Source organism: Amphiura filiformis, chromosome 15 (genome assembly GCF_039555335.1).
Source record: "Amphiura filiformis chromosome 15, Afil_fr2py, whole genome shotgun sequence".
In the NCBI taxonomy this organism is placed as follows: domain Eukaryota; kingdom Metazoa; phylum Echinodermata; class Ophiuroidea; order Amphilepidida; family Amphiuridae; genus Amphiura; species Amphiura filiformis.
Genome location: NC_092642.1, coordinates 50,910,054 through 50,937,061, shown reverse-complemented (window position 1 = coordinate 50,937,061; position 27,008 = coordinate 50,910,054). Strand labels below are relative to the sequence as shown.

The 27,008-nt window shown below is 37.6% G+C and overlaps 1 protein-coding gene across 1 annotated transcript in view; it reads left to right on the top strand.

Moving 5' to 3' along the window:
* Positions 1-524: 524 nt before the first annotated feature.
* LOC140171015 (leucine-rich repeat serine/threonine-protein kinase 1-like) overlaps positions 525-27,008 on the top strand; it is a 32,201-nt gene continuing 5,717 nt past the window's right edge. The window contains exons 1-21 of the mRNA XM_072194199.1: positions 525-864; positions 2,973-3,214; positions 3,412-3,547; positions 3,839-4,015; positions 4,628-4,761; positions 5,313-5,545; positions 7,446-7,594; positions 11,876-12,042; positions 12,483-12,748; positions 13,190-13,444; positions 13,920-14,136; positions 15,524-15,715; positions 16,595-16,762; positions 17,465-17,734; positions 18,549-18,714; positions 19,293-19,566; positions 20,074-20,286; positions 20,553-20,770; positions 21,305-22,254; positions 22,939-23,274; positions 25,793-25,975. Coding sequence (XP_072050300.1) covers positions 837-864; positions 2,973-3,214; positions 3,412-3,547; positions 3,839-4,015; positions 4,628-4,761; positions 5,313-5,545; positions 7,446-7,594; positions 11,876-12,042; positions 12,483-12,748; positions 13,190-13,444; positions 13,920-14,136; positions 15,524-15,715; positions 16,595-16,762; positions 17,465-17,734; positions 18,549-18,714; positions 19,293-19,566; positions 20,074-20,286; positions 20,553-20,770; positions 21,305-22,254; positions 22,939-23,274; positions 25,793-25,975 — 4,974 coding nt within the window. The 5' untranslated portion in view covers positions 525-836. The remainder of the gene's footprint in view (positions 865-2,972; positions 3,215-3,411; positions 3,548-3,838; positions 4,016-4,627; positions 4,762-5,312; positions 5,546-7,445; positions 7,595-11,875; positions 12,043-12,482; positions 12,749-13,189; positions 13,445-13,919; positions 14,137-15,523; positions 15,716-16,594; positions 16,763-17,464; positions 17,735-18,548; positions 18,715-19,292; positions 19,567-20,073; positions 20,287-20,552; positions 20,771-21,304; positions 22,255-22,938; positions 23,275-25,792; positions 25,976-27,008) is intronic.

The following is a 27,008-nucleotide window of genomic DNA, read 5'->3' as shown; positions in this document are numbered from 1 at the left end:
TGTTCGCGCAAGCGCGAATGGCGGTGCTCACGCACCGCAATTAGCCCCTATTCTTTTTTTTAACCCACCAGCCGCCACTACCCGTATAGGGGACGGGTACCCATCCATCCTCGATGCGAGGAAAGAGACTTCCGTAACTCGCACATCCAATACTCACTTTTTCCCCGACAATCGCAGCAACCAACTGTCATGAAGTTGATAGCATGCCTTTTGCATGACTGGTGTGTACCCGGAAGTGGACTTGCAGCTCACGTCATTTTATACATGTAGTTCAACCAGGGAACTTTGGTTCACATGCATGGTTCAACTTTAACTGAATAAATAGTTCCTTTTACACGTCAGTATGTGGAATAAATGAAAAGAAGACTGGCTAGCCGAACCATTTTATATGCAGGACGTTTCAAAAGTGTTGGAGTTCTCAGCTGAAGTCACAGTAGCTCCGTGTGTTTATGAGCTTTTATGCATGCATGATCAATGTTTATGTTTGTATTATAGCCATCACGAATTTTGTATTCCTACACTATCTGATGTGTACAGGGTCAAAATCTTGAAATTCAACCCATGTATTCATGTGTACCATAGTAACAACACTGAACGCCATGAATTGCCGTGGTTAAAAAAGGATCCCATCTTCTGTGGTACATGTGTATTGACCTGTAGCTAACTGTGTATATTCGATACCATTATACCAGGTTTTACATTGGCTTTATACCACATACACGGTACAGGCAAAGTATTGTTGTAGCCTTTATGGTACATGGTGCCTACTACTACTGCTGCTATCATGACTAAAGTATAAACACTATCTGAATTAAATATTCCATTGGACTTTTATCATGACAGATCTGCAAACGCAAGCACAAGGTAAAGTATTCGCCACTTGCACGGTTCCGCCATTATGCACTATGTGCGGGGAGAGCCTCGAACTGGCAGCATACATGAATGGGGAATGCACCAGTCATATAACATTCTGTGTAAGGTTACGTAATTCTTCCTTCATGTATGCTGCCAGTTCGAGGCTCTCCCCGCATATAGTGCATAATGGCGGAACCGTGCAAGTGGCGAATACAATATGCATGACTCCAGTTTCATCCATATAAATAATTAAGCTTAATTACAATATAAAAAAGCTTTTTTTTTTACAAACATTGTTGTTGTGGCACCCTTTACAAAAGTTATATTAAATAATATATGATAAACAAAATTATGAGAAGGATAATAAATACATTTGTAAGATATGTGCCTTATGGGTTAGGTATAAACTTATTATCACAAGAGCTATGCTTTCAATTATAAATCAATGAGTAATGATGGAAAAAATAACAACATGTTATGTTATGTTATGTTATGTTATGTTATGTTATGTTATGTTATGTTACATGTTATTTTATGTTATGTTATGTTAATATGTTATGTTATAACATTAATATCCATAATTAATTTTTTTAAAGAACAATCTGTGCCAATATAACAAGTATGCATCTGTGATGATGTATACTGCGCCAATAAAGTATCCTTACAGTTGGAAAAATAATCACAATTTCAAAACTGAACAATATTTGGGTAAATTTGTTTTTTTAATAGATGCACTATTTAATCCTGCACATTATGACACCACATTGAATCCAATGTGACTTCAAGAAGCAAAGTTACAAGCATTTGATTAGACGAAGGTCCAGTTTTAAAAGTGACAAACTGGCCTATTCAAAACTCCACAGACTAGAAATCTGGTTTGAGAGTGGTGAATGGCTAATTTATGCGTTTGGCTTTAATTTAAAAACAAATGGAATAAAAGAAAACTGAAACAAAAGAACTGACAAATAAAATGAAAGTTATGAAAAATATAGTGAAGTAAAAACTGAAATAAAAACTGTTTTAAATAACGCTTCATTGAAGACACTGTGTTGTCTCTTTGTTTCGCTTGTTGGAATCTTTTTACGCCTTGTATATAGGCCAGTTTGTCACTTTTAAAATTGGACCCTCGTCTATTCAATTGCGTGTAACTTTACTTCTAGAGGTCACATTGGATTCAATGTGGTGTCATAATGTGCAGGATTAGATAGTGCATCTATTAAAAAAACAAATTTACCCAAATATTGTTCAGTTTTGAAATTGTGATTATTTTTCCAACTGTAAGGATACTTTATTGGCGCAGTATATAATATAGTTGCTGATATATTGAAGAGCTCTTCTAATGATGATATATAATCAAATGCATAGGGCATCATAAAAAAAGCACAATAAAGATATAAAGAACAACCACAACACATTTTAATCAATATGATAGTTTGGTAAATGCGAACTTTTCGTTGTGAAGCTTGATAAGTTGATTTTGACTGATTTTGTTTAACGACGCAATATGCTAATTTCATAATTTTTGGCAAACATTTTAAAATGACAATACAGTTTAAAAATCTGTAAAAAAAATCTGACCATTGTCTAAATAGGCCTAACTTAACCTTGAGAGAAAAAAAAGAATCAAAGTTTGGTAGTGTTTTTATGGATACCACAGACCCTACCTTTTTCTAGGGTCTATGGACATACTTAATTTTTCTTTTCAAACCTAATGTGCCACGATATTGGCCCCTATACATGTACATAACATATTAAAGTCTTGAGTAAGGTACTAGGTTTGATCTTTCCCTATAGAATCCTTTTCAGAGGGCCGAGCTTTCGCAACTCTAGCGAGTGTCATCTTCAGAGCGAAGAAGATGGCACTCGCTAGAGTTCCGAAAGCCCAGCCCTCTGAAAAGAACTTCTCTAAGGAAAGATGAAACCTTACTCATGTTCACCGACCTAGAGTAGGCCTAGTACCAAGTCATTTCAAATCATATTACAGTCTTCTTTTCTTCATCAAATTATGCTTTTGCGGACGATGTACCACACCCACTCGATATCCTCCCCCACCCTCCTTTGGCTACGCCACTAACTGCATGCCATGCACTGTATTTATGCCATAATTCTCATTGCAGGTGCCGCCAGTGCACTACTGGACAATGTCAGGGACAGAGATGCAAAAGACACATCTATGTTCTTAGATTCACTGCCAAGTGAAGTCAAAGAGATCATCTTTCTAGGAGGAACTCACGGGAGCCCATATAATGCTCCAGATGGAGTCAATGAATTGATACCTGTCGCCTGTGAAAAGGGCGATTTAGAATTGCTAGATTTACTACTAAGTGTTGGAGTGGATCCTAAATTACGAGGGGCAAAAGTAAGTTGTCAGTACCATTTTCTTCTTGTAGCCAACCCATTGTCCACATTTTCTCTTGCTTTATTTACTTCCTTGTCCTGTGTGGCCGTCCTTCTCCCATTTACCCGCATTCATTCGTTCGTTGATTCCATTCGATCGTTCGTTCGTTCATTTATTCATTCAATTTGCTGCTTGCCTGTTGAATCAAACACCACCAGTATGCGGAGCACGTATTACACCCTGATTTAAGCAAATATTTTGTTGTTATTATCTTGATATTAGGAAGTCCCATCGAATTGGCAACTCTTCATGATCATAAACACCTCGTGGACAAGTTAATATCAGTCAATCCAGGTAAGCAGTACACCACAGTACGCCATGCTGACAAAAGTGTTGCTAGAATAAAATAAAATACCACTAACTTAGGCTATAGGGAAGTCAGGTTACCTTTCCAAAAAGAGCTGAGTGGTAGATCTTTCAAAATATTTTTGATAATGCAATGGAGGAGCGTACACAAAGATATGTATATATTTTAAGTGTTTACCTATATAGCAAATGTGCATAAATTTCTCTGTGCCATTTGGGGGCTTGTATTATATTATCGTGTATTTCTGTATAGTTTCTAATGTTAATGTTCATTTTCAGATTTGATCAAAGATCCCAGTGGGGTGAAAGCATGTCTAAGTAAAGCCTGTGAAACCAAGAACCCAGATATGGTGGAGTTATGGTTGGGATATTTAAACAGTCTATACAGCGAAAAAACAACTCAAGGTGGTGCACACTCTCCGGATATCAATGTAGATCCACAGAGTTTTGGACAAGGTAATACCCAATTTCGAAAACGGGACGTTGAATGTACACTCTCATGAATATTGATTTGCAACATTTTCCAATGTCAGCTCTAAGCGGAAACAATAGATGAATAGCTGCTGCAGTCCGTTGGACAGACAAATCACAAACTAAGCCGCAGACATTACGAGTAAAATTGAAAGAAAAATTAAAATTAAAATAATATATGAAAGTAGAATTAAAAGTCAAATACGAATCTACACACTTTCAAACTATACATAACTAAAGCTCCAGTTGTAAATGCAAAGGTCATTATTAGCTTGGGAAGTTTAGGTCTAGTTAAGTATTGTTTTACATGAGCGGCAGTGACACATGAGCAGGGACAAATGATTTGCGCGGAAAATAAAGTTCCGCGCAATCTCCGCGCAATTGGCTATTTTTTCCGCGCAAATCATTTGTCCCAGCACATGAGCATATTACCCCCACTCCCATCCCACTCACATGCCCAGTTCCCTACCATACAAGTTTCAAATGGTAAAGAAACACATCACACGTCATTATCTTATATTATGGTCTTATTGGTGAAAAAAAAACCCGTTACACGCCACATTAAATCAAGCTAATATTTTGTTGGTGTACTTGTAGACTTAGCAGGGCATCGACTCCAAGGAGATTCCTTCTATATCACCAAGGATACGGTGAAATATGCTGGTGATGTATTGACTCATGTACTAGAAGTATGGGTAGAAGATGAACAGGTCGATGCATCCGGAACCATGGTAAGTGTCGTTTAGTTGGACGTTTTACGAGCGTATCATTATAATTGTTACTAACGTAAGAGATACTCGTTCAATAATTGGCGCCCAACGTGGGGCTTTGCACATTTCATTTGTATATTTGTGTTTCATATCATTATTATTATTTCTTTCTAGATATTCTAATTTGTATTATTCGACAGTGTTTATAAAAGAAAAAAAGAAAGAAAATATGTTTGTCAATAACTAGGATGAATGAGATTGAAATTAGTGTTTGGACAAGTCTTTGAAACAAAAAACTAACAACAATAAAATCCCATGGTTTTTGGTTCTTTTTTCCAAAATAAAAAATTGCATTTGATTTTTACTCCCAGTTAGATCAGGTATAAACTAGAAACAGATAATAGTTTTTTAATTAAAAAAGAGTGCCTTCTTTTTCTTACATCATGAGTATATTGGGTTTGTTTTAATGTATGAGTTGGTATAGGCGTATAATAATTGTTTTGTTTCTTTAATAATCCTAAAGTTTTCAAAATCGTTTGGTATGATGCGCTCTTATTTCTCAATACACGTAGAAACTTGCTGCAAAATGGGACCACAAGCATCTGTACACATTTGAGCAGCATTGGTTGGAACTTCCGCGCTACACTGATGGCCTAGTACGCATTGACCTATCCCACAATGCATTGAGCACATTACCTAGGATTATATTGTGGGGTTTACCATGGTTAGAAACACTGACGCTAACAAACAATAAGATCAACAAGCTACCAGCACCCGCTTCTCTTGATCAAGTCAAGAAATCAAGGTAAATATAGGATAGACCATTTTGGGTAATTCCCGAAATCCTTTTAAAAATTTTAAAAAAGAACCGCAAACTACGTCATCATGCTGCGCATTGAGGATGACAAAGTTTCGTTTTTTTAAATATAAAATGCTAGAGTGAACAGTAGCCCATGAGGAGTGACACAAGTCCAGAACTTACATAGACACCTAGGCACTATAAAAGACAACCACATGGGCCAATCAGTGGTTCACAGCAGTTTAAGAACAACAAGAGTGAAGGGGTACAGTAACTTAAGCATCAGACACATGAAAGGAGATGCTTATGCACTCTGCTCTTGAAGGATGGTGCGCCGTTGTCAGTTACGTCTCCGACTACTCCATCTGGTAGGCTATTCCAAACGTGAACTGCAGTGTGGATGAAGGTCCTGCCAGTAGATTATGGTTCTAGAAACTGGTTTGGTCACGGTCTCTGTACATGAGTACTGTGGTCAATTAATTAGTATCGTATTATCCCTAAAACTTACACAGAAATTAAGATGTGGAGTTAAATATTTTGTTAATTACATAATATTGTCAGGTATCGGTGGTTGCCAACACAATAGGGATTATAAATCACATGTGATCCGGGTACAATAACCTATTTTTAGGACAACATAATTATGAGAAGTGCATTCAAGTATGACAGTCGTCATAAGTACGAGTGTACCTTGAAGCGGAACTCTTTTTACAAAATAATAAAGAATTGTGATTATGATACCAATCCTTTATTTAGACCCAACAGGGAACTTTTCTATTACAGCTTCCAATTCACGGTCTTGAATAAGGAAGTCTATGTATGGCTTCGGTGTTACGATGACATTTTACCATATTACAATCCAAAATCCAGATAAATTGTAATTTATACAGTCTATAGGTTGCATGTGTGTGCCTGCTGAAAAAATAACACACCGCAAGACACACTTCTTTGAATTAGTTAAGGGATCTAGAATGAGCGTTTATTGTGTTTCGACAGTATTTTTTGTGGGACACGAGAGCACCTCAGACCTATCGAATTGCATTTTGAATACGAAGCATGTCTTTCTAATATCAATTTTCAAATTTTATGACAAATTATAAAAATTTGATATTTTTCAAATTGTTGATATATAACAGTCCTCGAAGTAAATTATATAAATCTAATGATATATTCTTAAAGTGTATGTAGCTGGGATGAAAAGCCGACGGTCAATTGAAAATTTTTACCTTTCATATTGAAGATATGGATTTTTTTCCCAAAAAGACCTAATTTTATTTGGTGTTTTTGGAAAAAAATCCATATATTCAATACGAAAGGTCAAAATTTTCAATTGATCGTCGGCTTTCCATCCCACCTACATACACTTTAAGTATAAATCATCAGATTTACAAAGTTTAATTCGAGTACTGTTAAATATCAAAAATATCAATTTTTAATGATTTGCCATAAAAAAAATCAAAATTATTTGATATCAGAAGGACATTCTTCGTATTCAGAATGCAATTCGATATGTCTGATGTGCTCTAATGTCCCAAAATAAATACTGTCCAAACGTTCATACCCCTTCCCTTAATTGCATACGAAGGATTATAATTTAGTTCTATGTCATAATGTTGTCAATAAAAGGCTTATTTAAAAAAAATTTAGAATAGAAGTAGAAGAGGTAAACATAGTACATTAAATAGCGGTTGAAACTGGTTTAACAACATGTGTCGAATTTATGAATAATTATGATTACTTGAACAGTTTCTACAGTTGTTCATTGAGAGCAGTTATGTAGTTTAAACATGGCGTTTTTTGCGAATTCTCTCAAAGTTGTTATAGCTTTTAACTTACTTCAAAAACAGATGCCGTTTGAGGTTTGAAAACTTTTTTATAATAAATATCTTGTCACTTTATATAAAAGCTTGAAGATAATATCGGTATCGCATAATCGGTTGAAGGACGTGCCATCGGAATTATTTCTTCTACCAACTCTTGAAGAACTCCACTTGAATCACAACCAGATAAATACTATCAAACCAGCTCATATCGAACTCAGGATGGGAAAGCAAGGTAAATTGTTGTTTGTTTTTTCGTTGTTGGTGGGGTAGTCCTGGTGCTAAGGTGGATATATTAAGCGTTGAAGTTACATATTTTGCATCATTGAAATTGGTGCTCCAATATGTGATAAGATTACATTACTGTCAGGTTTGTCACATTGTATTCAAGTGAATGTTACTTTTCAACTCTTTGAAATTGGTGCTCCAATATGTGGTAAGATTACATTACAGTCAGGTTTGTCTCATTGTATTCATGTGAATGTTACTTTTGTGCTCTTTGAAATTGGTGTTCCAATATGTGGTAAGATTACATTACTGTCAGGTTTGTCACATTGTATTCACGTGAATGTTACTTTTGTACTCTTTGAAATTGGTGTTCCAATATGTGGTAAGATTACATTACTGTCAGGTTTGTCACATTGTATTCAAGTGAATGTACTTTTTTACTCTTTGAAATTGGTGGTCCAAAATGTGGTAAGATTACATTACTGTCAGGTTTGTCACATTGTGTTCAAGTGAATGTACTTTTTTACTCTTTGAAATTGGTGGTCCAAAATGTGGTAAGATTACATTACTGTCAGGTTTGTCACATTGTATTCAAGTGAATTTACTTTTTTACTCTTTGAAATTGGTGGTCCAAAATGTGGTAAGATTACATTACTGTCAGGTTTGTCACATTGTATTCAAGTGAATGTTACTTTTGTACTCTTTGAAATTGGTTCTCCAATATGTGGTAAGATTACATTACTGTCAGGTTTGTCACATTGTATTCAAGTGAATGTTACTTTTGTACTCTCTTTGAAATTGGTGCTCCAATATGTGGTAAGATTACATTACTGTCAGGTTTGTCACATTGTATTCAAGTGAATGTTACTTTTGTACTCTCTTTGAAATTGGTGCTCCAATATGTGGTAAGATTACATTACTGTCAGGTTTGTCACATTGTATTCAAGTGAATGTACTTTTTTACTCTTTGAAATTGGTGGTCCAAAATGTGCTAAGATTACATTACTGTCAGGTTTGTCACATTGTATTCAAGTGAATGTTACTTTTGTACTCTTTGAAATTGGTTCTCCAATATGTGGTAAGATTACATTACTGTCAGGTTTGTCAGTTCAGTTCAGTTTTATTTTTATCACATTGTATTCAAGTGAATGTTACTTTTGTACACTTTGAAATTGGTGCTCCAATATGTGGTAAGATTACATTACTGTCAGGTTTGTCGCATTGTATTCACGTGAATGTTACTTTTGTACACTTTGAAATTGGTGCTCCAATATGTGGTAAGATTACATTACTGTCAGGTTTGTCGCATTGTATTCACGTGAATGTTACTTTTGTACTCTTTGAAATTGGTTCTCCAATATGTGGTAAGATTACATTACTGTCAGGTTTGTCACATTGTTTTCAAGTGAATGTTACTTTTGTACTCTTTGAAATTGGTTCTCCAATATGTGGTAAGATTACATTACAGTCAGGTTTGTCACATTGTATTCACGTGAATGTTACTTTTGTACTCTTTGAAATTGGTGCTCCAATATGTGGTAAGATTACATTACTGTCAGGTTTGTCACATTGTATTCAAGTGAATGTTACTTTTGTACTCTCTTTGAAATTGGCGCTCCAATATGTGGTAAGATTACATTACTGTCAGGTTTGTCACATTGTATTCAAGTGAATGTTACTTTTGTACTCTCTTTGAAATTGGTGCTCCAATATGTGGTAAGATTACATTACTGTCAGGTTTGTCACATTGTATTCACGTGAATGTTACTTTTGTACTCTCTTTGAAATTGGTGCTCCAATATGTGGTAAGATTACATTACTGTCAGGTTTGTCACATTGTATTCACGTGAATGTTACTTTTGTACTCTCTTTGAAATTGGTGCTCCAATATGTGGTAAGATTACATTACTGTCAGGTTTGTCACATTGTATTCACGTGAATGTTGCTTTTGTACTCTTTGAAATTGGTTCTCCAATATATGGTAAGATTACATTACTGTCAGGTTTGTCACATTGTATTCACGTGAATGTTACTTTTGTACTCTTTGAAATTGGTTCTCCAATATATGGTAAGATTACATTACTGTCAGGTTTGTCACATTGTATTCACGTGAATGTTACTTTTGTACTCTTTGAAATTGGTGCTCCAATATGTGGTAAGATTACATTACTGTCAGGTTTGTCACATTGTATTCACGTGAATGTTACTTTTGTAGTCTTTGAAATTGGTGCTCCAATATGTGGTAAGATTACATTACTGTCAGGTTTGTCACATTGTATTCAAGTGAATGTTACTTTTGTAGTCTTTGAAATTGGTTCTCCAATATGTGGTAAGATTACATTACTGTCAGGTTTGTCACATTGTATTCAAGTGAATGTTACTTTTGTACTCTCTTTGAAATTGGTGCTCCAATATGTGGTAAGATTACATTACTGTCAGGTTTGTCACATTGTATTCACGTGAATGTTACTTTTGTACTCTTTGAAATTGGTGCTCCAATATGTGGTAAGATTACATTACTGTCAGGTTTGTCTCATTGTATTCACGTGAATGTTACTTTTGTACTCTCTTTGAAATTGGTGCTCCAATATGTGGTAAGATTACATTACTGTCAGGTTTGTCACATTGTATTCACATGAATGTTACTTTTGTGCTCTTTGAAATTGGTGCTCCAATATGTGGTAAGATTACATTACTGTCAGGTTTGTCACATTGTATTCACATGAATGTTACTTTTGTTCTCTTTGAAATTGGTGCTCCAATATGTGGTAAGATCACATTACCGTCAGGTTTGTCACCTTGTATTCAAGTGAATGTTATATTTGTACTCTTTGAAATTGGTGCTCCAATATGTGGTAAGATTACATTACTGTCAGGTTTGTCACGTTGTATTCACGTGAATGTTGCTTTTGTGCTCTTTGAAATTGGTGCTCCAATATGTGGTAAGATTACATTACTGTCAGGTTTGTCACATTGTATTCACGTGAATGTTACTTTTGTACTCTTTGAAATTGGTGCTCCAATATGTGGTAAGATTACATTACTGTCAGGTTTGTCACATTGTATTCAAGTGAATGTTACTTTTGTACACTTTGAAATTGGTGCTCCAATATGTGGTAAGATCACATTACTGTCAGGTTTGTCACATTGTATTCAAGTGAATGTTACTTTTTTACTCTTTGAAATTGGTGCTCCAATATGTGGTAAGATTACATTACTGTCAGGTTTGTCACATTGTATTCACGTGAATGTTACTTTTGTACTCTTTGAAATTGGTGCTCCAATATGTGGTAAGATTACATTACTGTCAGGTTTGTCACATTGTATTCAAGTGAATGTTACTTTTGTACACTTTGAAATTGGTGCTCCAATATGTGGTAAGATCACACTACTGTCAGGTTTGTCACATTGTATTCAAGTGAATGTTACTTTTTACTCTTTGAAATTGGTGCTCCAATATGTGGTAAGATTACATTACTGTCAGGTTTGTCACATTGTATTCACGTTGGTCTTACTTTTTTACTCTTTGAAATTGGTGCTCCAATATGTGGTAAGATTACATTACCGTCAGGTTTGTCACATTGTATTCAAGTGAATGTTATCTTTGTACTCTCTTTGAAATTGATACTCCAATGTGTGGTAAGATTACATTACTGTCAGGTTTGTCACATTGTATTCAAGTGAATGTTACTTTTGTACTCTTTGAAATTGGTGCTCCAATATGTGGTAAGATTACATTACTGTCAGGTTTGTCACATTGTATTCACGTGAATGTTACTTTTGTACTCTTTGAAATTGGTGCTCCAATATGGGGTAAGATTACATTACCGTCAGGTTTGTCACATTGTATTCAAGTGAATGTTATCTTTGTACTCTCTTTGAAATTGATACTCCAATGTGTGGTGAGATTACATTGCAATTATGTCAATAGTTTCAAATTCTGATATTTACCTGACCAAGTGAATGTTACTTGTGTAGCCTACTTTTGAAATTGGTTCTTCTAGCTCCAAGGTGCGATTAAATTACATTGCTATCAGGTAGTAAAAGATCATGATATTCACAAGTGAATATGTGCAGTATGTGTGTTGGGGTGTGTTTAGGTCGGTTTGGCAGATGGTTGGGGGTGCGTGCGAGGGTGTATCCGTGTGTGTATGAGGGGTATGGAAGGGTGGATGTGCTACACGCCCATGTTAATAGGTGGGTGTTGTTGTTATCTGTCATTACAATGATTTGATAGTGTAATGCTTTGATAACATTATATACCACACCGTATGCAATACTTGTTCAGGTTTAGCCGTGCCTGCATGGAACTGCCCAAATCTTCGGGAACTTAACCTAAGTAATAACCAACTCTCGGAAATACCATCGGATATAAGGGGAGCTACCAAGATGGTCCGATTGGATTTGTCTCACAACAGACTCCTGGTGATGCCGTCCCCTTGGTACTGCCCATTGGTAAGAAGTTAGACATGTCATCTTTTTTTCTCAATAATCAGGCTGTTCCAGATAATAGGCGCACACCCCGTGGTAATTTGTAAAGGAACAAAATCAATGGAATTCCAGGCTTGTTTTACCCAACTACTGGAACTTACTGTGCTTACTCAATCAACTATGTGAATATTCGTAGAATTGTTATCTTCAGAATTTGCCTTTTTTTTTTTTTACTAAATAGTGTGTTGGACCCCTTGGGATGTGCTTCACTGTTCCCCAACAGTTTCACTCGTGATTTGTAACGGGTTCAAAGATTTAGTGTACACACTATAAGCCCTAGTTCTTAAATTTAGTGTTTTCAGAGCCAATTCTCGACTACATCTGGTCCATTAATATATTAACAGTATGCCACAGGTTCGGTATATAGAACAATGACAACCATTAATATTATTTACCGATTCCAGGAATGCCTCTTGTTGAAAGACAACCAACTAGATGACATGCCAGATATGAGTCCATTCTGGCATCAGTGTCTGAGGACTCTTCATATCTCGCAGAACAAGTTCACCAAGATACCATTACCAGTGTGTTATCTGTCGGCATTAGAAAGCTTGGATCTTAGTGGGAATGCGATCAAGCAGCTACCTGCGGTGATGGAGTGGCAGACGGCGACCCTCAAACGATTGGATTTATCCAATAACAACCTCTTGCACTACGACTCACAAAGAAGGTAAGCGTGGATTGGCAGACGGCAAACCTCAAACAATTGGATTTATCCAATAACAACATCTTACACTACGACTCGGAAAGAAGGCCAGTATGGATTGGTAGACGGTAAACCTCAAACGATTGGATTTATCCAATAACAACCTCTAATGTTTAAATTTTAACGATTATAACGATGATACGAACATTATTATGGTAACACACGATTCAGCCTGACGTTTAAAAAAAGAAGATGGATTATGCGATTGGGATTAGTTATGACCCTTCTGGGGTTGAGCACAAGGGCCGGACTTTGTCAATAAGTGGCATATTTTACTCTGAGACTCCGATACCATTAGATTTCAAATTGTAACTATTTTCAGTTTATTACAATGCAGACACATATGCTAAAGCAGACTACTGTAACTAATGTTATTGTTAAGTGTCTTTTAATTTTGTTTTAAAGACAAGAACCAGTGAAGACACCATCGAAACAAAGTATCTTTAAGAAGTTCTCATCAGTAGAGCGACAAGATCCACCGTCACTTGACAAAAGACAGAGCAATTTCTTTGCTGAACTCGACGATCTCCATGGCACTGTGAACTTCCCGCGCTCATTCAACAGTACGCTGAACGTTCTGGATCTGAGCTTTAACAAGTTGGAAGCTGTACCACAATCGGTGTGTGACATGAAGGCACTCCAGGCACTTGACCTTAGAGGGTATGTAATTCATTAGATGTCGCTTTTCTGATCTTCTAAGGGCCTCTCTTTCCCATCCAATTCCCTTCTAGAGTTTAGAATGTTACAGGTTCCCACTGTTACCAAGAAAATGTGTAAGATAAACATTCAACTTGTCCCAGCTTTGCCTAATCACGTTCTTGTAGAATGCTCTTGTTGTTCCTTTTCTCCGGAACGTCAACGCTCTCTTCCACAACCTCGCCTCAGCCGGTATAATGTAGCTGGATTATGGTGGCAACCATTAAAATAAAATGTACAAATAAAAAATCTTAATAAGTCTTAATTTTATTCGTCACTTTAGACCATGCAAACTAGCGAAGTCATTTTAACGTTTAGTACTAAAGTACTAAACTTTACTTTAAATCGGTTTTTGAGAATATTGTTCAAAACGATATTAACCTGGGATATTATATTTAAACAATAAGCATACTTAGTTTGAACCTTGTATTTGTAATAGCAATTCCGACCTCACACGTCTTCCATCGGAGCTGTGTCTGCTCACAGATTTGTACAGTCTCAAAGTTGATCCAGGACAGATCAAAGATCCACCCGAAGTCGACAATATTGTCACCAATATGAAGCTGCCCTCCAGGAAGATACAGAAAGTCTTACGGGATAGAATGTTTAATTGTCAGCCGTATAGAGGAGTAAAACTCATGATAGTTGGCCCTGAGGTATGACCATTTGTGTTTGATGTAAGAAAAACAATGATTTAAGAAATATAAACGGTTAGATTAGCCGCTATGTAATATGTAATTCAAGTGAATGTTACTTTTGTACTCTCTTTGAAATTGGTGCTCCAATATGTGGTAAGATTACATTACTGTCAGGTTTGTCACATTGTATTCACGTGAATGTTACTTTCGTACTCTTTTTGAAATTGGTGTTCCAATATGTGATAAGATTACATTACTGTCAGGTTTGTCACATTGTATTCACGTGAATGTTACTTTCGTACTCTTTTTGAAATTGGTGCTCCAATATGTGGTGAGATTACATTACTGTCAGGTTTGTCACATTGTATTCAAGTGAATGTTACTTTTGTACTGTTTGAAATTGGTGCTTCAATATGTGGTAAGATTACATTACTGTCAGGTTTGTCACATTGTAATCACGTGAATGTTACTTTTGTACTCTCTCAAATTTGTGCTCTAATATGTGGTAAGATTACATTACTGTCAGGTTTGTCACATTGTATTCAAGTGAATGTTACTTTTGTACTCTTTGAAATTAGTGCTCCAATATGTGGTAAGATTACATTACTGTCAGGTTTGTCACATTGTATTCACGTGAATGTTACTTTCAAATTGATACTCCAATATGTGGTAAGATTTGTACAATCAATTGTACAATAACATAAGATTTTTGTTACTAGAAATTACCTTACGGAATTTAAAGGAGCATGCATTAGCCTATTGTCATGCGGCAAATGAAGAGCTTTATTTCCAAACAGTGTTAAGTCCACAACCGCATGTGTCTCATTTGCTTGTGTGATACAATCACAATTACTTTGACAAGTTTGACATTAGCATCAATGAATTATACCATCAACAAGCCATTATTAACTATTGTTCTCATTTGGGAATCAAAGGCCTCACACTGTATTGTTACTGTGCATCCACTGCTTGCATGGTAATGGAGCATCCAACTGAAATTATAATACCTATAGCATCACAACCCATTGCAATATCGCACAGGTAAATCAGAAACATGTTTTGTGGACTTACACGGTTTGGAAATAAGCTCTTCAAATACCGATTTGACCTCAATTTTCTTTTTCTTCTTGCACCGTCACCTACCATGCACTGACCACAAACTTTGGTCCCCCTGAGCACTACCTGCCGATCTAACATTGCCTTTGATTGGTCAATTACATGATATCTTCACTTTAATCACCAATCAAAATGGAGCTTTGCAAATAATTCATCCCAATTCTTTTGCGTGGTGACATTATTCTAAGAATGTTGCTGATTGGGCCAATTGATAATGAAAATTTCTTTTTGGCCAATCGGCAGGTAGTTCTCATGGGGTTAACTCGTTGGTATATTATTGAAATTCTAGAAAACGGGAAAGACCACACTAATGACAAGTTTGACGGGGAAGGATTGGCCACAGGAAAACAAAGGCGTTAATGTGATCGATTGGATTCTTCCGAGGAATTCCACAGATGACCGCAGACGGAGTCGTGGGTCCAGCACCACTAGTTTTATGGGGAGTGCAAGACTACGTCGATTGGTATCAACACAGTCGCTGGTATGCTTTCTATACTTTGTCTTGTGGGTTTAATTCTTTGGTTTGTTAGAAGTCACACATGAGTGAAGTGGATAACCTCTATCGTACAATTTGTGAATAGATCGCCCTGCACAGTGCACTACAAGCAGGTTGTACTCTAACAGGTGCGAGTGATCAGCATAATATGCATATTCTGTAGAATTACAATCCAGGTGTTTATCCCTGTTCTTTGACATCTACGGTTCAATGCATAGGTACCGCGTGAACGTTGTAGTGCAGGGCGATCTATTTAAAAATTGTATTCATCTATTGCTATGGTTCGTTAGGGATAAAATCGACCGGCGGTTGACCGCCGATTCTGTCCGGCTTCCATTGTTTAGAACAATTGTACAGCTTTATTTTGGCAACAATTCTAATATGTCGGCATTCTAATAGGAATCATAGGATAATTAAAAAGAAAGCTTACGTCCGTTGCAAGGAGTTCCCCTGCGGTTTTCTATCTATAACTGCGATGGCCACATAAACAGGTAGTCATACCTACATTATCCATGGGTTCATGTGTTACATAAACAGGTAATCATACCTACATTATCCAGGGTGCATGGAATTGTGTAAGAAAAAGGAAGTGACCGACACCTGAGACATATGGCTGATCAATATTGATAACCTCACTATGGGGTATGCGGCACTAAGGCGGTGAAAAATATCACATATTCTGTAAGGCACCTGTTACGTAAAATAACCCGACCTAATGCACCTTTTTGCAATACCGTATTTTTTTAGGTTTAAGCCCACATCACTTTCAAAACGGTATGTATTTCAAACCTAATTATGTACTGCTGCATGAATATGTAATTTAATGCTCGACTATTTCGTTTGTTTGCATCATCCATATTTCAGCCTGATGACGAAATAAATTTCACAGTATGGGATCTGAAAGGTGGAGACAACTACGCCCTCATACATCAGACACTCTTCACACCACACGCCTTGTATTTGTTAGTATGGGATATAGGAGACCGGGAAGCTGGCATTGAAAAACTACGACCATGGCTACTGAACATTCAAGTATAGCAAAATAGAATTGTTAGCTTAGTCCATTTGGCTTCCTCGAGTGAGTGACGTCAGTACTTTGTTAGAGTTACTTTGCGCGTGTACAGATGTACCGCCTTTGACAGTTCTTTGAGTAATACACTGGAGTCCCTTTCGCAAGGAAGCCAAATGGAGTAATATATTGTTTGCTTATCTTAATGAGCTCGACTTTTTCACTTAAATGAACATTGTATTTTCGCATATACATAAACACTATTGAACGGCTTAGAATCATTAATGTCTGTCTGGGATGTTTATTTGACCACTCCCTAGACAAACGATAAAGTGTTTTATTTTGTACTCGCATTGACATTCCTGGAAAATCTGGTGTGATTCCATCGAATAGTATAGCCAAAAGTTTAAAATCAGATGTTATTTTTTTGCGATTGGCTCAGACAATCCTCGAAAACTGTCCTTGGAACACTTTCCTTAATACCTTTTATAATGAGACAAATTATGTAAAACTTCATCTAATCAGTGCGTTATACTTATAGTGTTGATTGAAGAACCGGTAAAGAAGAAAGAAAGAAAAACGCTGACACGTTTTCTTTCATATACAATATTTTTTCCTCTATCTGTCTATAAAGTTCGTTTCTAAGACGTGAAACTCGTGTGGGGAAATAATATGTCTGCTAATCTTGCGTTAACGAGCCATTTTATCAATTTCTCCATCTTCAGTCCAGAGCACCACAAAGTGTGATCATCACTGTTGGAACGCATCTAGATCAGCTATTAGAATATAAAGAGCAGACACTGGAAGGTTTACATGAGGTCATCCAAGAGAAGTTTCCAGACCTGCAAGACAAGTATCTGGAGGTTGCAGCTGTGAACGCCAATGGTGAAGGAGTAGAGGATCTCAAACAGTTGATATATGACACGGCATTAGATATGAGGTTTCGTCAGGTGCATGGACCAATTAAAGAAACTGAGTCACTTGTTGGTCGAAAGGTATTATACAAAAGATTAATGTATGCTTTATTTTTAGGTATGTAAATTATGGCACTGGATATTGTATCCCGGGATATTTCATCACATTTTTAGGTAGGAGTGCTCCACTCAAGCGTTTGAAATATTCTGCTCTCCGGAGAAAATTTGCCCAAAACTCTGCTCTGCGAAGAACACTCTAACGAGGAGCATTAAGACATGCTCGTCGAGCAATAAGAGATGCTCCGCCGACGCAGGGTCAATACGATATCACAATATTTACAACCAAATGCCAAGTATTATAAGTCTTGCATGTACCAGGTTGACAGCATGAATCCTATAGCTGTATTCAAACTTAGTCTATATTGCCACCCACCGACTCTGCATAAATAAAGAAGCCCGAAGTATATACAAGGTACCAACCACTTACATGTTAAAAGTATACAGAGAGGGAATCATCGCAAAATCTTGAAAGCTGTCACATAAGAAATCACTCTGCAATTTTGCTCTTAGAACTTAACATTTATTCTGATCAAAAAGTTCTAACACTTTTGCACTCTCTTGTCAAACCAGGAAAGTTGAACTAACACTTAAAACGTGACCTTAAACCGACTCAATGTCGGGATCGGCTCACATGAAAGAAACGGAGTCAATGCGCTGCAGGCAAACACATCTTCACCATTTAAACGAGTTCACCCTCTCCTGAGACCGAACCCTTTATGTTACTAGGCTTACTCAAACCAGTGAAACCGCATTGTACTTGATGTAACCGGCGAAATGCTATTTGCGAACAACCATACAAACCTACAATTATACATTTTCTTTGTTCACGAAAAAGGTACCCGACGTCTTTCACGTTCTCAAAGAGCGATTGTCCAAAGAGTTAGCGGCTCGCCAGGCCGCAAAGCCACCCATTCCGCCATTGATGACAGAGGATGAATTAGGCAATATCATCCGGGAATCGCCAACAAAACAGATTCAATCTGCAGAACAACTAGAAGAAGGTTGGTGTCTAATCAGATCATTCGAGTTCAAAATGAGTACAAACAAGCCTATAGTATTGGTTCAGTAGTTCTTAAAATAGCTCTTGATATTTTGAGAAAAAAATTCAAAACTTGGATTTTTTCCCTTGAAGCGCATGCCTAGCACGCAGAGCATTAAGCTTCTTTCATTCATGAAGTTAAAAGGCGAGCTGTTGTAAACTGCTTATCCACAACAAAAGCCTATAAGTAAACTGCCTCGAGCTTTCGATCATAGCAGAATCTCCATCAAAGACATGATAAATAACAAACAATAGCTGATCAATTATGTTGGTGCAGTACACAAGAATAATTATAGTAGGCTTCCATGGTAGACAGTTGAAAACCACAGGTTCGTGAAAGATCGTGTAGAAATAAAAGAGAAAACAACGGACCAATTTTTGTATAAGTAAAGAAACAAACTTATTTGAAATAATCAGGACATGCAGACTTAATAAAGATACTTTTCATCACGCTTTTTACTTCACGTTGCGATCAATGAAAAACTATATTTCGTATTTATATGATTTCAATTGCAAATAACATATGCCTTTTCTATTTAGCTGTGGCATTTTTGCAAGACTCTGGCAGTCTTATCCACGTGAGTGACCACACGTATCGCTTGACCAACGTCTACTTCCTTGACCCCGCATGGCTCTGTAGCGTGTTGTATGCAGTTGTCCAGCTGCACGATGACTATTACTTGCAGGATGGTATCGTACCTAAATCGCGGCTGCAAGAGTTGTGTCAGAAGTGTGGCTTTGGACAGCAGAGACTGGAAGAGTATCTGCAGCTGTTGATGCGATTTGAAATAGTGCTTCCTATTGGGCTGAACAGGTACAGAATATTTGTTTGAATGTAACTAACTCACCATGTTTACATCTCATTTTAATTGACCCATGCCTCTATTATATCAGATTTTAAAGATGAGAATCTGATCTTCTGTTGACACTAAACGTGCGTGGTTCGTGCTTGCTGAAAATGTCTAATGAACTTGTTGCAAGTTTATCATGATCAAATTTACGAGGTCTTATGAGCTCAAATTTAACACATTAGGGGCATGCGTGAAGAACATGTGCTGCTTCAAAAAGCTCGTCGACACCTCGAAAAAATCATATGTGAGCGCTTACATTGGCCCAGATTTGTTCGAAAAAGGTTTGTTCGTTATCCTTGAGATCAATAAATGAGACTTTGGGGGAAACATATCTAAAAGTGAATTATGCCGATGTACCAAAAGTCATCTATATAATGAGTAGCATATATAGGCACTTAAAACTTAACACCGTACCGCATAGTAAATACCGCAAACCCGCAGTGATTAACTTAACATTTTTTTATGAACAGGTATCTAGTCCCGTCACTGCTACCTAAAGGCCGTCCAGTGTTTGACCGTACTGCAAAGAGTGTCTACAAGCACGCCTTGATGAGATGGTATAGGATGTCGCATATACCACCTGGATTCTGGAGCAGGCTTGTGGCTAGGCTCATGGTTAATGTCAAGAATATGGACGCCAAAAAGACCATTAAGAGAAGAAGTTCGTCTCTCAGGAGATTTAGGTATACTATTTCGATGTATTTATTGATAGATTTGATATGGCTACATGATGAAAAAAGAAGCAACAAAACAAACAAAGACAATTTGAAATGTTCTTCATACAGTGACTATATAGAAGTAGTTCAGGAATCATACAATTCAATCCCAAGCAGAATAAGTAGCAATCAAATTGCGTGCATTAATTTTTGAATTTTATTGGTGAGTTGAGTAGGCTATTATTTTAGCAGTGAAATCGTAACATAAAACGCATATCATATTTATTGCATAGTGATGAAGGGAGCCTGCATCTCAGACAAGCTAACAGTGCCGTATGGCAAGAAGGAATGCATGTGTACCACGACGGTGGACAAATTCAAATCGAGCCCATGCGCTTTCCAGATCGTCGCCCTGGAATTAGGATAACAATCCGAGATAAACGAGGCGTATTTACACCAATGGGGTTTGTTGTCGACCACGTGGAGACACTACTCAGTGAATGGTACCCTGGTAAGAAAACAACCCGCTCAGTATTTATTCTGTTAGTTTACATTTGATTTTGGTGCGGGCCATTTACTTGAGGAATACAATGAAGTTCCGCCATAATATACAACCACTTGACTGTATATCTCAACTGGGCGTGGCTTTCGAAAATTGCTGAAGAGCCACATATCATTCTGATGAGGATGTTTAGATGAGCCGTTAGTTAGTGATGTGAATTAATCATTGAGTAGTTAAAATTACAGATATATCGCTCTCCTGAGGAAAGGAGAGTGATTGCGCTCTCTCACTTAAAATGCCAAAGCCTCTCTCAATGCACTTATTTGTTTTCTGTCTTGTTTCTAGACTTTATTCAGACCCAAAAGACAATAATGCAGGTTTTATTCTAAGTATATACCTGAAACAAAGTTTTCACCAGACGAGTATAACATGTTATGTAACACGTGTTATTTAATAGGCTCAAATTTTATCGTTTTCAAATATCATACCTGATAACATTTTCTTCATGATGGTAATATATACAAACTCGTTAATTTATTTCAGGGTTGGAGGAGTCCCGTTTCGATGGAACAACCCACGTTCAACGCCTCATCCCATGCCCTGTCTGTCTGGAGATGATCCGCAACAGAACCGGCACAGACGATCGCATCAACGAATTCGATTCCATCAAAGTCTTTCCTCTAGAAGATGTGGCCATCGCAGCAGTTATGGACGAGCAGAATGAAATGGAGTGTGATATGCACAAAGAAACATTGGTTCCGCTTAGAGCGCTAGTCCCCGATTTATACCTAGTCGATTTGGGCATCAAAATTCTGGACACAGATAAGCTTATCGTGGGACGAAAACTAGGAAGTGGGGGATTTGGAGAGGTATTCAAAGCAGAGTATGAAGGAAAACAAGTTGCTGTGAAGAGGTTGATGAAAGGTCGCAAACGGCACTCTCAGCAATCATGTGAAGACGTGGCAGATACGCTGGATGATTCCCATCATTCTGTCAATGACGAAGCTGCGATGCTGCAAGTGATCAACACTTTCCCGAAGCTACGAGGAGAAGTTGCCGTTATGTCACGCCTGAAGCATCCGTGTATTATGGGACTGATTGGTGCCTCGGTGAACAAGTTGTTGTTCGCTATGGAGTTTGCCCCACAGGGTGACTTGGCGTCTGAGCTACACTTGCAGTACGTGTGCAGCAGACCCGCTTTTGTCTGTGATGTAGTCGTGAAGAACACCCTGCTGCCTCAGTTGATTACGTACAAGATTGCTCTGCAGGTGTTATCGGCAATCACATATCTGCACAACTCACGGATTATTCACACAGATCTGAAGACGGATAACATACTGCTGTTCTCTATTGATCCAAAAGAGGCCATCAATGTGAAGTTAGCAGATTATGGGATATCGCACAATTTGGATGCAGGTGGTGTGCGGGGAGAGGCCGGATTCCATGCGTTCTCAGCTCCTGAGATACTGAAAGGGAAGGCGTTTGATGAAAAGGTATGTCGAGTATACAGGGTGGTCAAAATTCCTCATCATTTGTGGATTGATTTATAAATTTGTCGTCGATATGGGACAAACTATAGTTTATTAGTCTCTAATGAAGCTAAAACTTGGATGATTTATTCCATACCAAATTAGTTGCAGATTAAACACGTACGTATAGAGTTATTTCTTGAGAATTCTTTCACAAGCGATATGCCGATGTTTCTACTATGAGTTTGGATATTCAGCAAAAGCTATCTAGCGCGAACTTGTCACTTGTCATTCAGGATATCATAAATTTGCACCAGTTCAGCACATTGCCTTTCAGACCCCTGTGGCAGGTTGATGGACATCTCTGCCATGAATCACTGCAAATTATTCACTCACAATTTTACAAGGTCATTTGAATTATCGATTTCTTGTAATCAATAATCGCCATTATAGATTTGAGTCCTTTTTCCACTATAATCATGGTCAAATATTTTACAAAAAGTTGTTCAGAACCAAATACTTACTATAATTGAAGACCGAATTAAAAAGACTAGTTTGTGTATGACGTCCCGTCAACCAGACCAAAACTGCTGTACTGCGCAGGTCAGTAACCAATCACGTCGCGCCTTTGCCCTGACGTCAGACGCAAACTAGTCTTTTTAATTCGGTCTTCAATTATATATTATTAGCATCATTTTTGTAATCCAGGTCGACATGTTTTCATTCGGCATGCTGCTCTACCATATCATAAGTGGCGTTCTACCATTCCACGATCTACAAAACAGCGTGGAAACCAAAGCAGCCGTGACATCGGGCGTCCGACCTAGCCTTCAATTCAAGGAGTACTCCATGTTGCCTCGCTTCTTCCACCTGGAAAATTTAATGACGTCTTGTTGGCAAGATAGTCCTGATGCTCGGCCGCATGCCAAGCAAGCGTTGCGCTCTATGCGAGGTGCCAGTTTCTTGTGCCTCCGGAATGTACTGCAGTTGGAGAGCGACTCTGAAGTCTGTTTGTATGGGAGTGCATTGGATGATAGCAACCAGGTAGGAGACGATAATCATTAAGTGTATTCTTGTTCAAAATGGGCATTGACTAATGAAACCTGGCATATACCGTATACGTCACCCAGGCTCGAAGTGCCCGGTATAAACCGGTACAGAGCCTTACTTTATTATGGCCCTAATGAATCGCATTCACCATCACCATATAAGGTACAGCGTGTCCCAAAAGTAACTTAACATTGTGAATTGGCCATATCTCAAATATTTCCTACTTCATACCAAAATGGAGAACATATTCATATAGATTGATCTTTTAGAATTATTCTGATACCAAAAACAGCATTATTGATGACCATTTGGCCTTACTGTGGGGGTGTACAGATGTGTGTATCAAACCCACAAAAGCAAGCTCATGTGTTCTCTGTTCAAGGATATGAATGATGTGCTTCCCTGAACAATAGAGTTGGTTCACTCACTGCGCACGCTACATTTAGGTATGAACATTCATGGATTACATGGCTTAGCGTAAGCGTGACTGCTGTTTTAGATTATAATTAGGATATATTGACAATATTAAACTTTACTTTAAAACAGTTGAAGTGAAGATGAATTTCCTATAGATCAACGGATTCAGGTCGTATGGTTCTTTGCCGAGACAAAGTCGGACAAACTCACTGAAGCAATGTTTAAGGAACAGTTTAATGTAAATTATGCACTACCCAGCCGAAATACAATCCAGCAACTAGTGCTGAAATTCCTATCAACTGGATCTGTTCATGATCTACTTAGGGCAGAACGTGGAAGAACAGGAAGATCGGCTACAAACATTGATGTCATACGAAGAGCGGTGGCGAAAAGCCCAAGGCGATCTGTACGTCGACTTTCAATGGAGAACAACGTACCGCGTACAACTGTTCATCGAATCCTCAGAAAACAAACAAACAAACAATCAAACAAACACAGCCAAATTAAACAAAACAGATTTTAAAATGATAACACGTTACATCGTGTCCACGTCTCAAATGACGAGACTTATTTTGCGTTTATAAAAGTGGGTTTTACGGTACGGTAGATATCCATTAATTGCACGCCAAAGGGTCATGACCATATATAGGCATGTTTGGTATCATAACATTTCTAAAAGAATTATCTACATACTGTGCAATTTTTGTAACAACACTATTAACCCAACGCAAGTTATGGCAAATTCACAATGTTAAGGGACTTTTGGGACACCCGGTAGAAGTACACTCTTAAAAATCCCTAGTCACTTTTGACTAGAAACTAGTCAAATTTGACTAGATTGCGGGGTGCAATAGGATCTTACTAGACTCTAGTCATTTTGACTAGGATAATCTAGTCGACAGGAACGACTAGGGAGTCTTGTCAAAACATGACCAGAATATCTAGTCATTTTTTTTTTCACTTTTGACTAGAAACTAGTCAAATTTGACTAGATTGCGGGGTGCAATAGGATCTTACTAGATTCTAGTCATTTTAAATTCTAGTCATGTTAATTTGGGTAAATGCATCATCTCTTGTCCGCTTCACGCTAAGAGAGGAACACTACGCCTCAACAATAGCCATCAAGTGTATTTGATAGCATGGTGACACGTATTACAGAAATTTTCTATAAAATTACGGTCTTAAAAGAGGATGGCAGAAAATTATAATGTATTTGCTTGAAAAATATAAAATCTATGGTGTTAAATAGCGTTTGCCCTGTGTTCTTCATCCGTGGTTTTGTTTCCTGTTATTTCAACTGAGTATAATATTTAGGATTTTGAGAAGGTCCTCCAAACACTAGCACTCATCACAATAATCATTTGTTACAAAATTGTTAACAAATTTGTTACCGAAATTGGTGTGAAAACTCACACCAAATTCTGCATCCTCGACTTGGAATTGACTAGAATTTCTTAACTAGAATTTATGACCAGGCGTAAATGACTAGATATGCGTTGACCAGGCATAAATGACTAGATCAGCGTTGAAATGATTAGAAAATCTCCTCAAAATGACCAGAATCTCGTCAAATTATTTTGACTAGGATTTCTAGTCGAAAAAACGACTAGGTATTTTTAAGAGTGTAGGCCTATATCAATTTACAGCTTGGGACTATGGTATAGAGTCTTGCCAGAAAATCGTACGATGGCAGGTTCCAGTTTCTGGGCCTTGCCAAACTGTATAGTCGGCAAGTACTTATGAAGCCGGGATATGAATTTGCCTGATGCTAATGCCTACAGCGGCTAAACTATTGTTGATTCAACACTATTCGCTACTTGCACGGTTCCGCCATTATGCACTATGTGCGGGGAGAGCCTCGAACTGGCAGCATACATGAAAGGAAGAATTATGTAACCTTACACAGAACGTTATGACTAGTTCAATTCCCATTCATGTATGCTGCCAGTTCGAGGCTCTCCCCGCACATAGTGCATAATGGCGGAACTGTGCAAGTAGCGAATATCGATGATTTCGTGTTCGCCTTTGCCCTATCTTTCTCGATGCATTTATCCATTATGGTCTTATGTTTGGTGTGTTTATTTCTTCTAAAAAGGATCGAACACAGTACAGGATGTGGCTGTGGAGGGGTCACGATGACAGGCGTTCCTTCATTGAATTCAACGTAGAACACTCTGAAGATTCTGACGTGGTGTCCAATGAATGGCCCGGACCAAAGGTCAGATGCGCGGTTCAAGTCGATGACCTTCATATCCACGGAAATACAGACGCGAATGCGGTAAGATATTATGATGCAAACTGCACAAAACTTTACACCGCCCATGCTCTTGTAGCTTTCTCGTCAAACTCATAGGCTTTTCAGTTGTGAAGTCGACCCGTCCTGTTATTCAAATTATCATTATAATGACTTACGGGCACGGCCAGACTAGACTTTATAAGAATCAAATGTAGTATAACTAAGGCAGGTATACTAAACTGTAATATCTCACATTAATAGGAGAAAAGAATGTGAAGTTTTCTATGTTACCAAATTATCGATGTGTAACGGTTATTTGTTTTTGTATATATATCCGTTTAAAGGCCCTTTCAGTGATTTCACAGGAACATTAAAAAAAATGGAAATTTATCAGAGTTGCTTAGAAATAAAGAATAAGTCTACAGAATTTCATTAAACCACTTTTCCCTGAATACATCGACAAATTAGTCAAAAACAGAAGTTTTAGAAAGGTTTTCTACTTCAACTCAGATCGACTCGAGAAAATCGAGATTTTCATACAGTGCGCCACCAATCGACTGGAAAAACTTCCTAGTCCAGTGTTTCTAACACGGGGAAGTAGAGTCTAAATTGATTTAAAACAGACGCTTAATTTTTGTAGTAGAAAACAAAATAAGCAATTAAAGGTCACCGAGGCAAACTAACGGTCAATTCAAATATGAAAAACAGTTAAAATTGTGTATTTTGTTTAAAATAGTAGCTACTGATGTAATAAGTAGTAGAAACAATACGCAACGCGTGTTGGTACGTGGAGAGTGAGCTTCTTATGATCTCGAGTCGGACTTTTGTACTGTCAGTATCAAAAGTCCAGAATCATGCAAATGCTTTATTTTGTCTAAAATACACGGCTTTCGACCGAACCACTAGCAGGCTATGTTAGCACATCTATGCCAATTACAAAGGTACCAAAATCTGAATTTTGATGATTTTTACGATCGTCCGGATGAGCAAATCACTGAATGGGCCTTTAATCGGACCACAATCCGGTCGGTTAACCACGTCAACTTATGTGAACATTGACACCCTTATAAAGAAC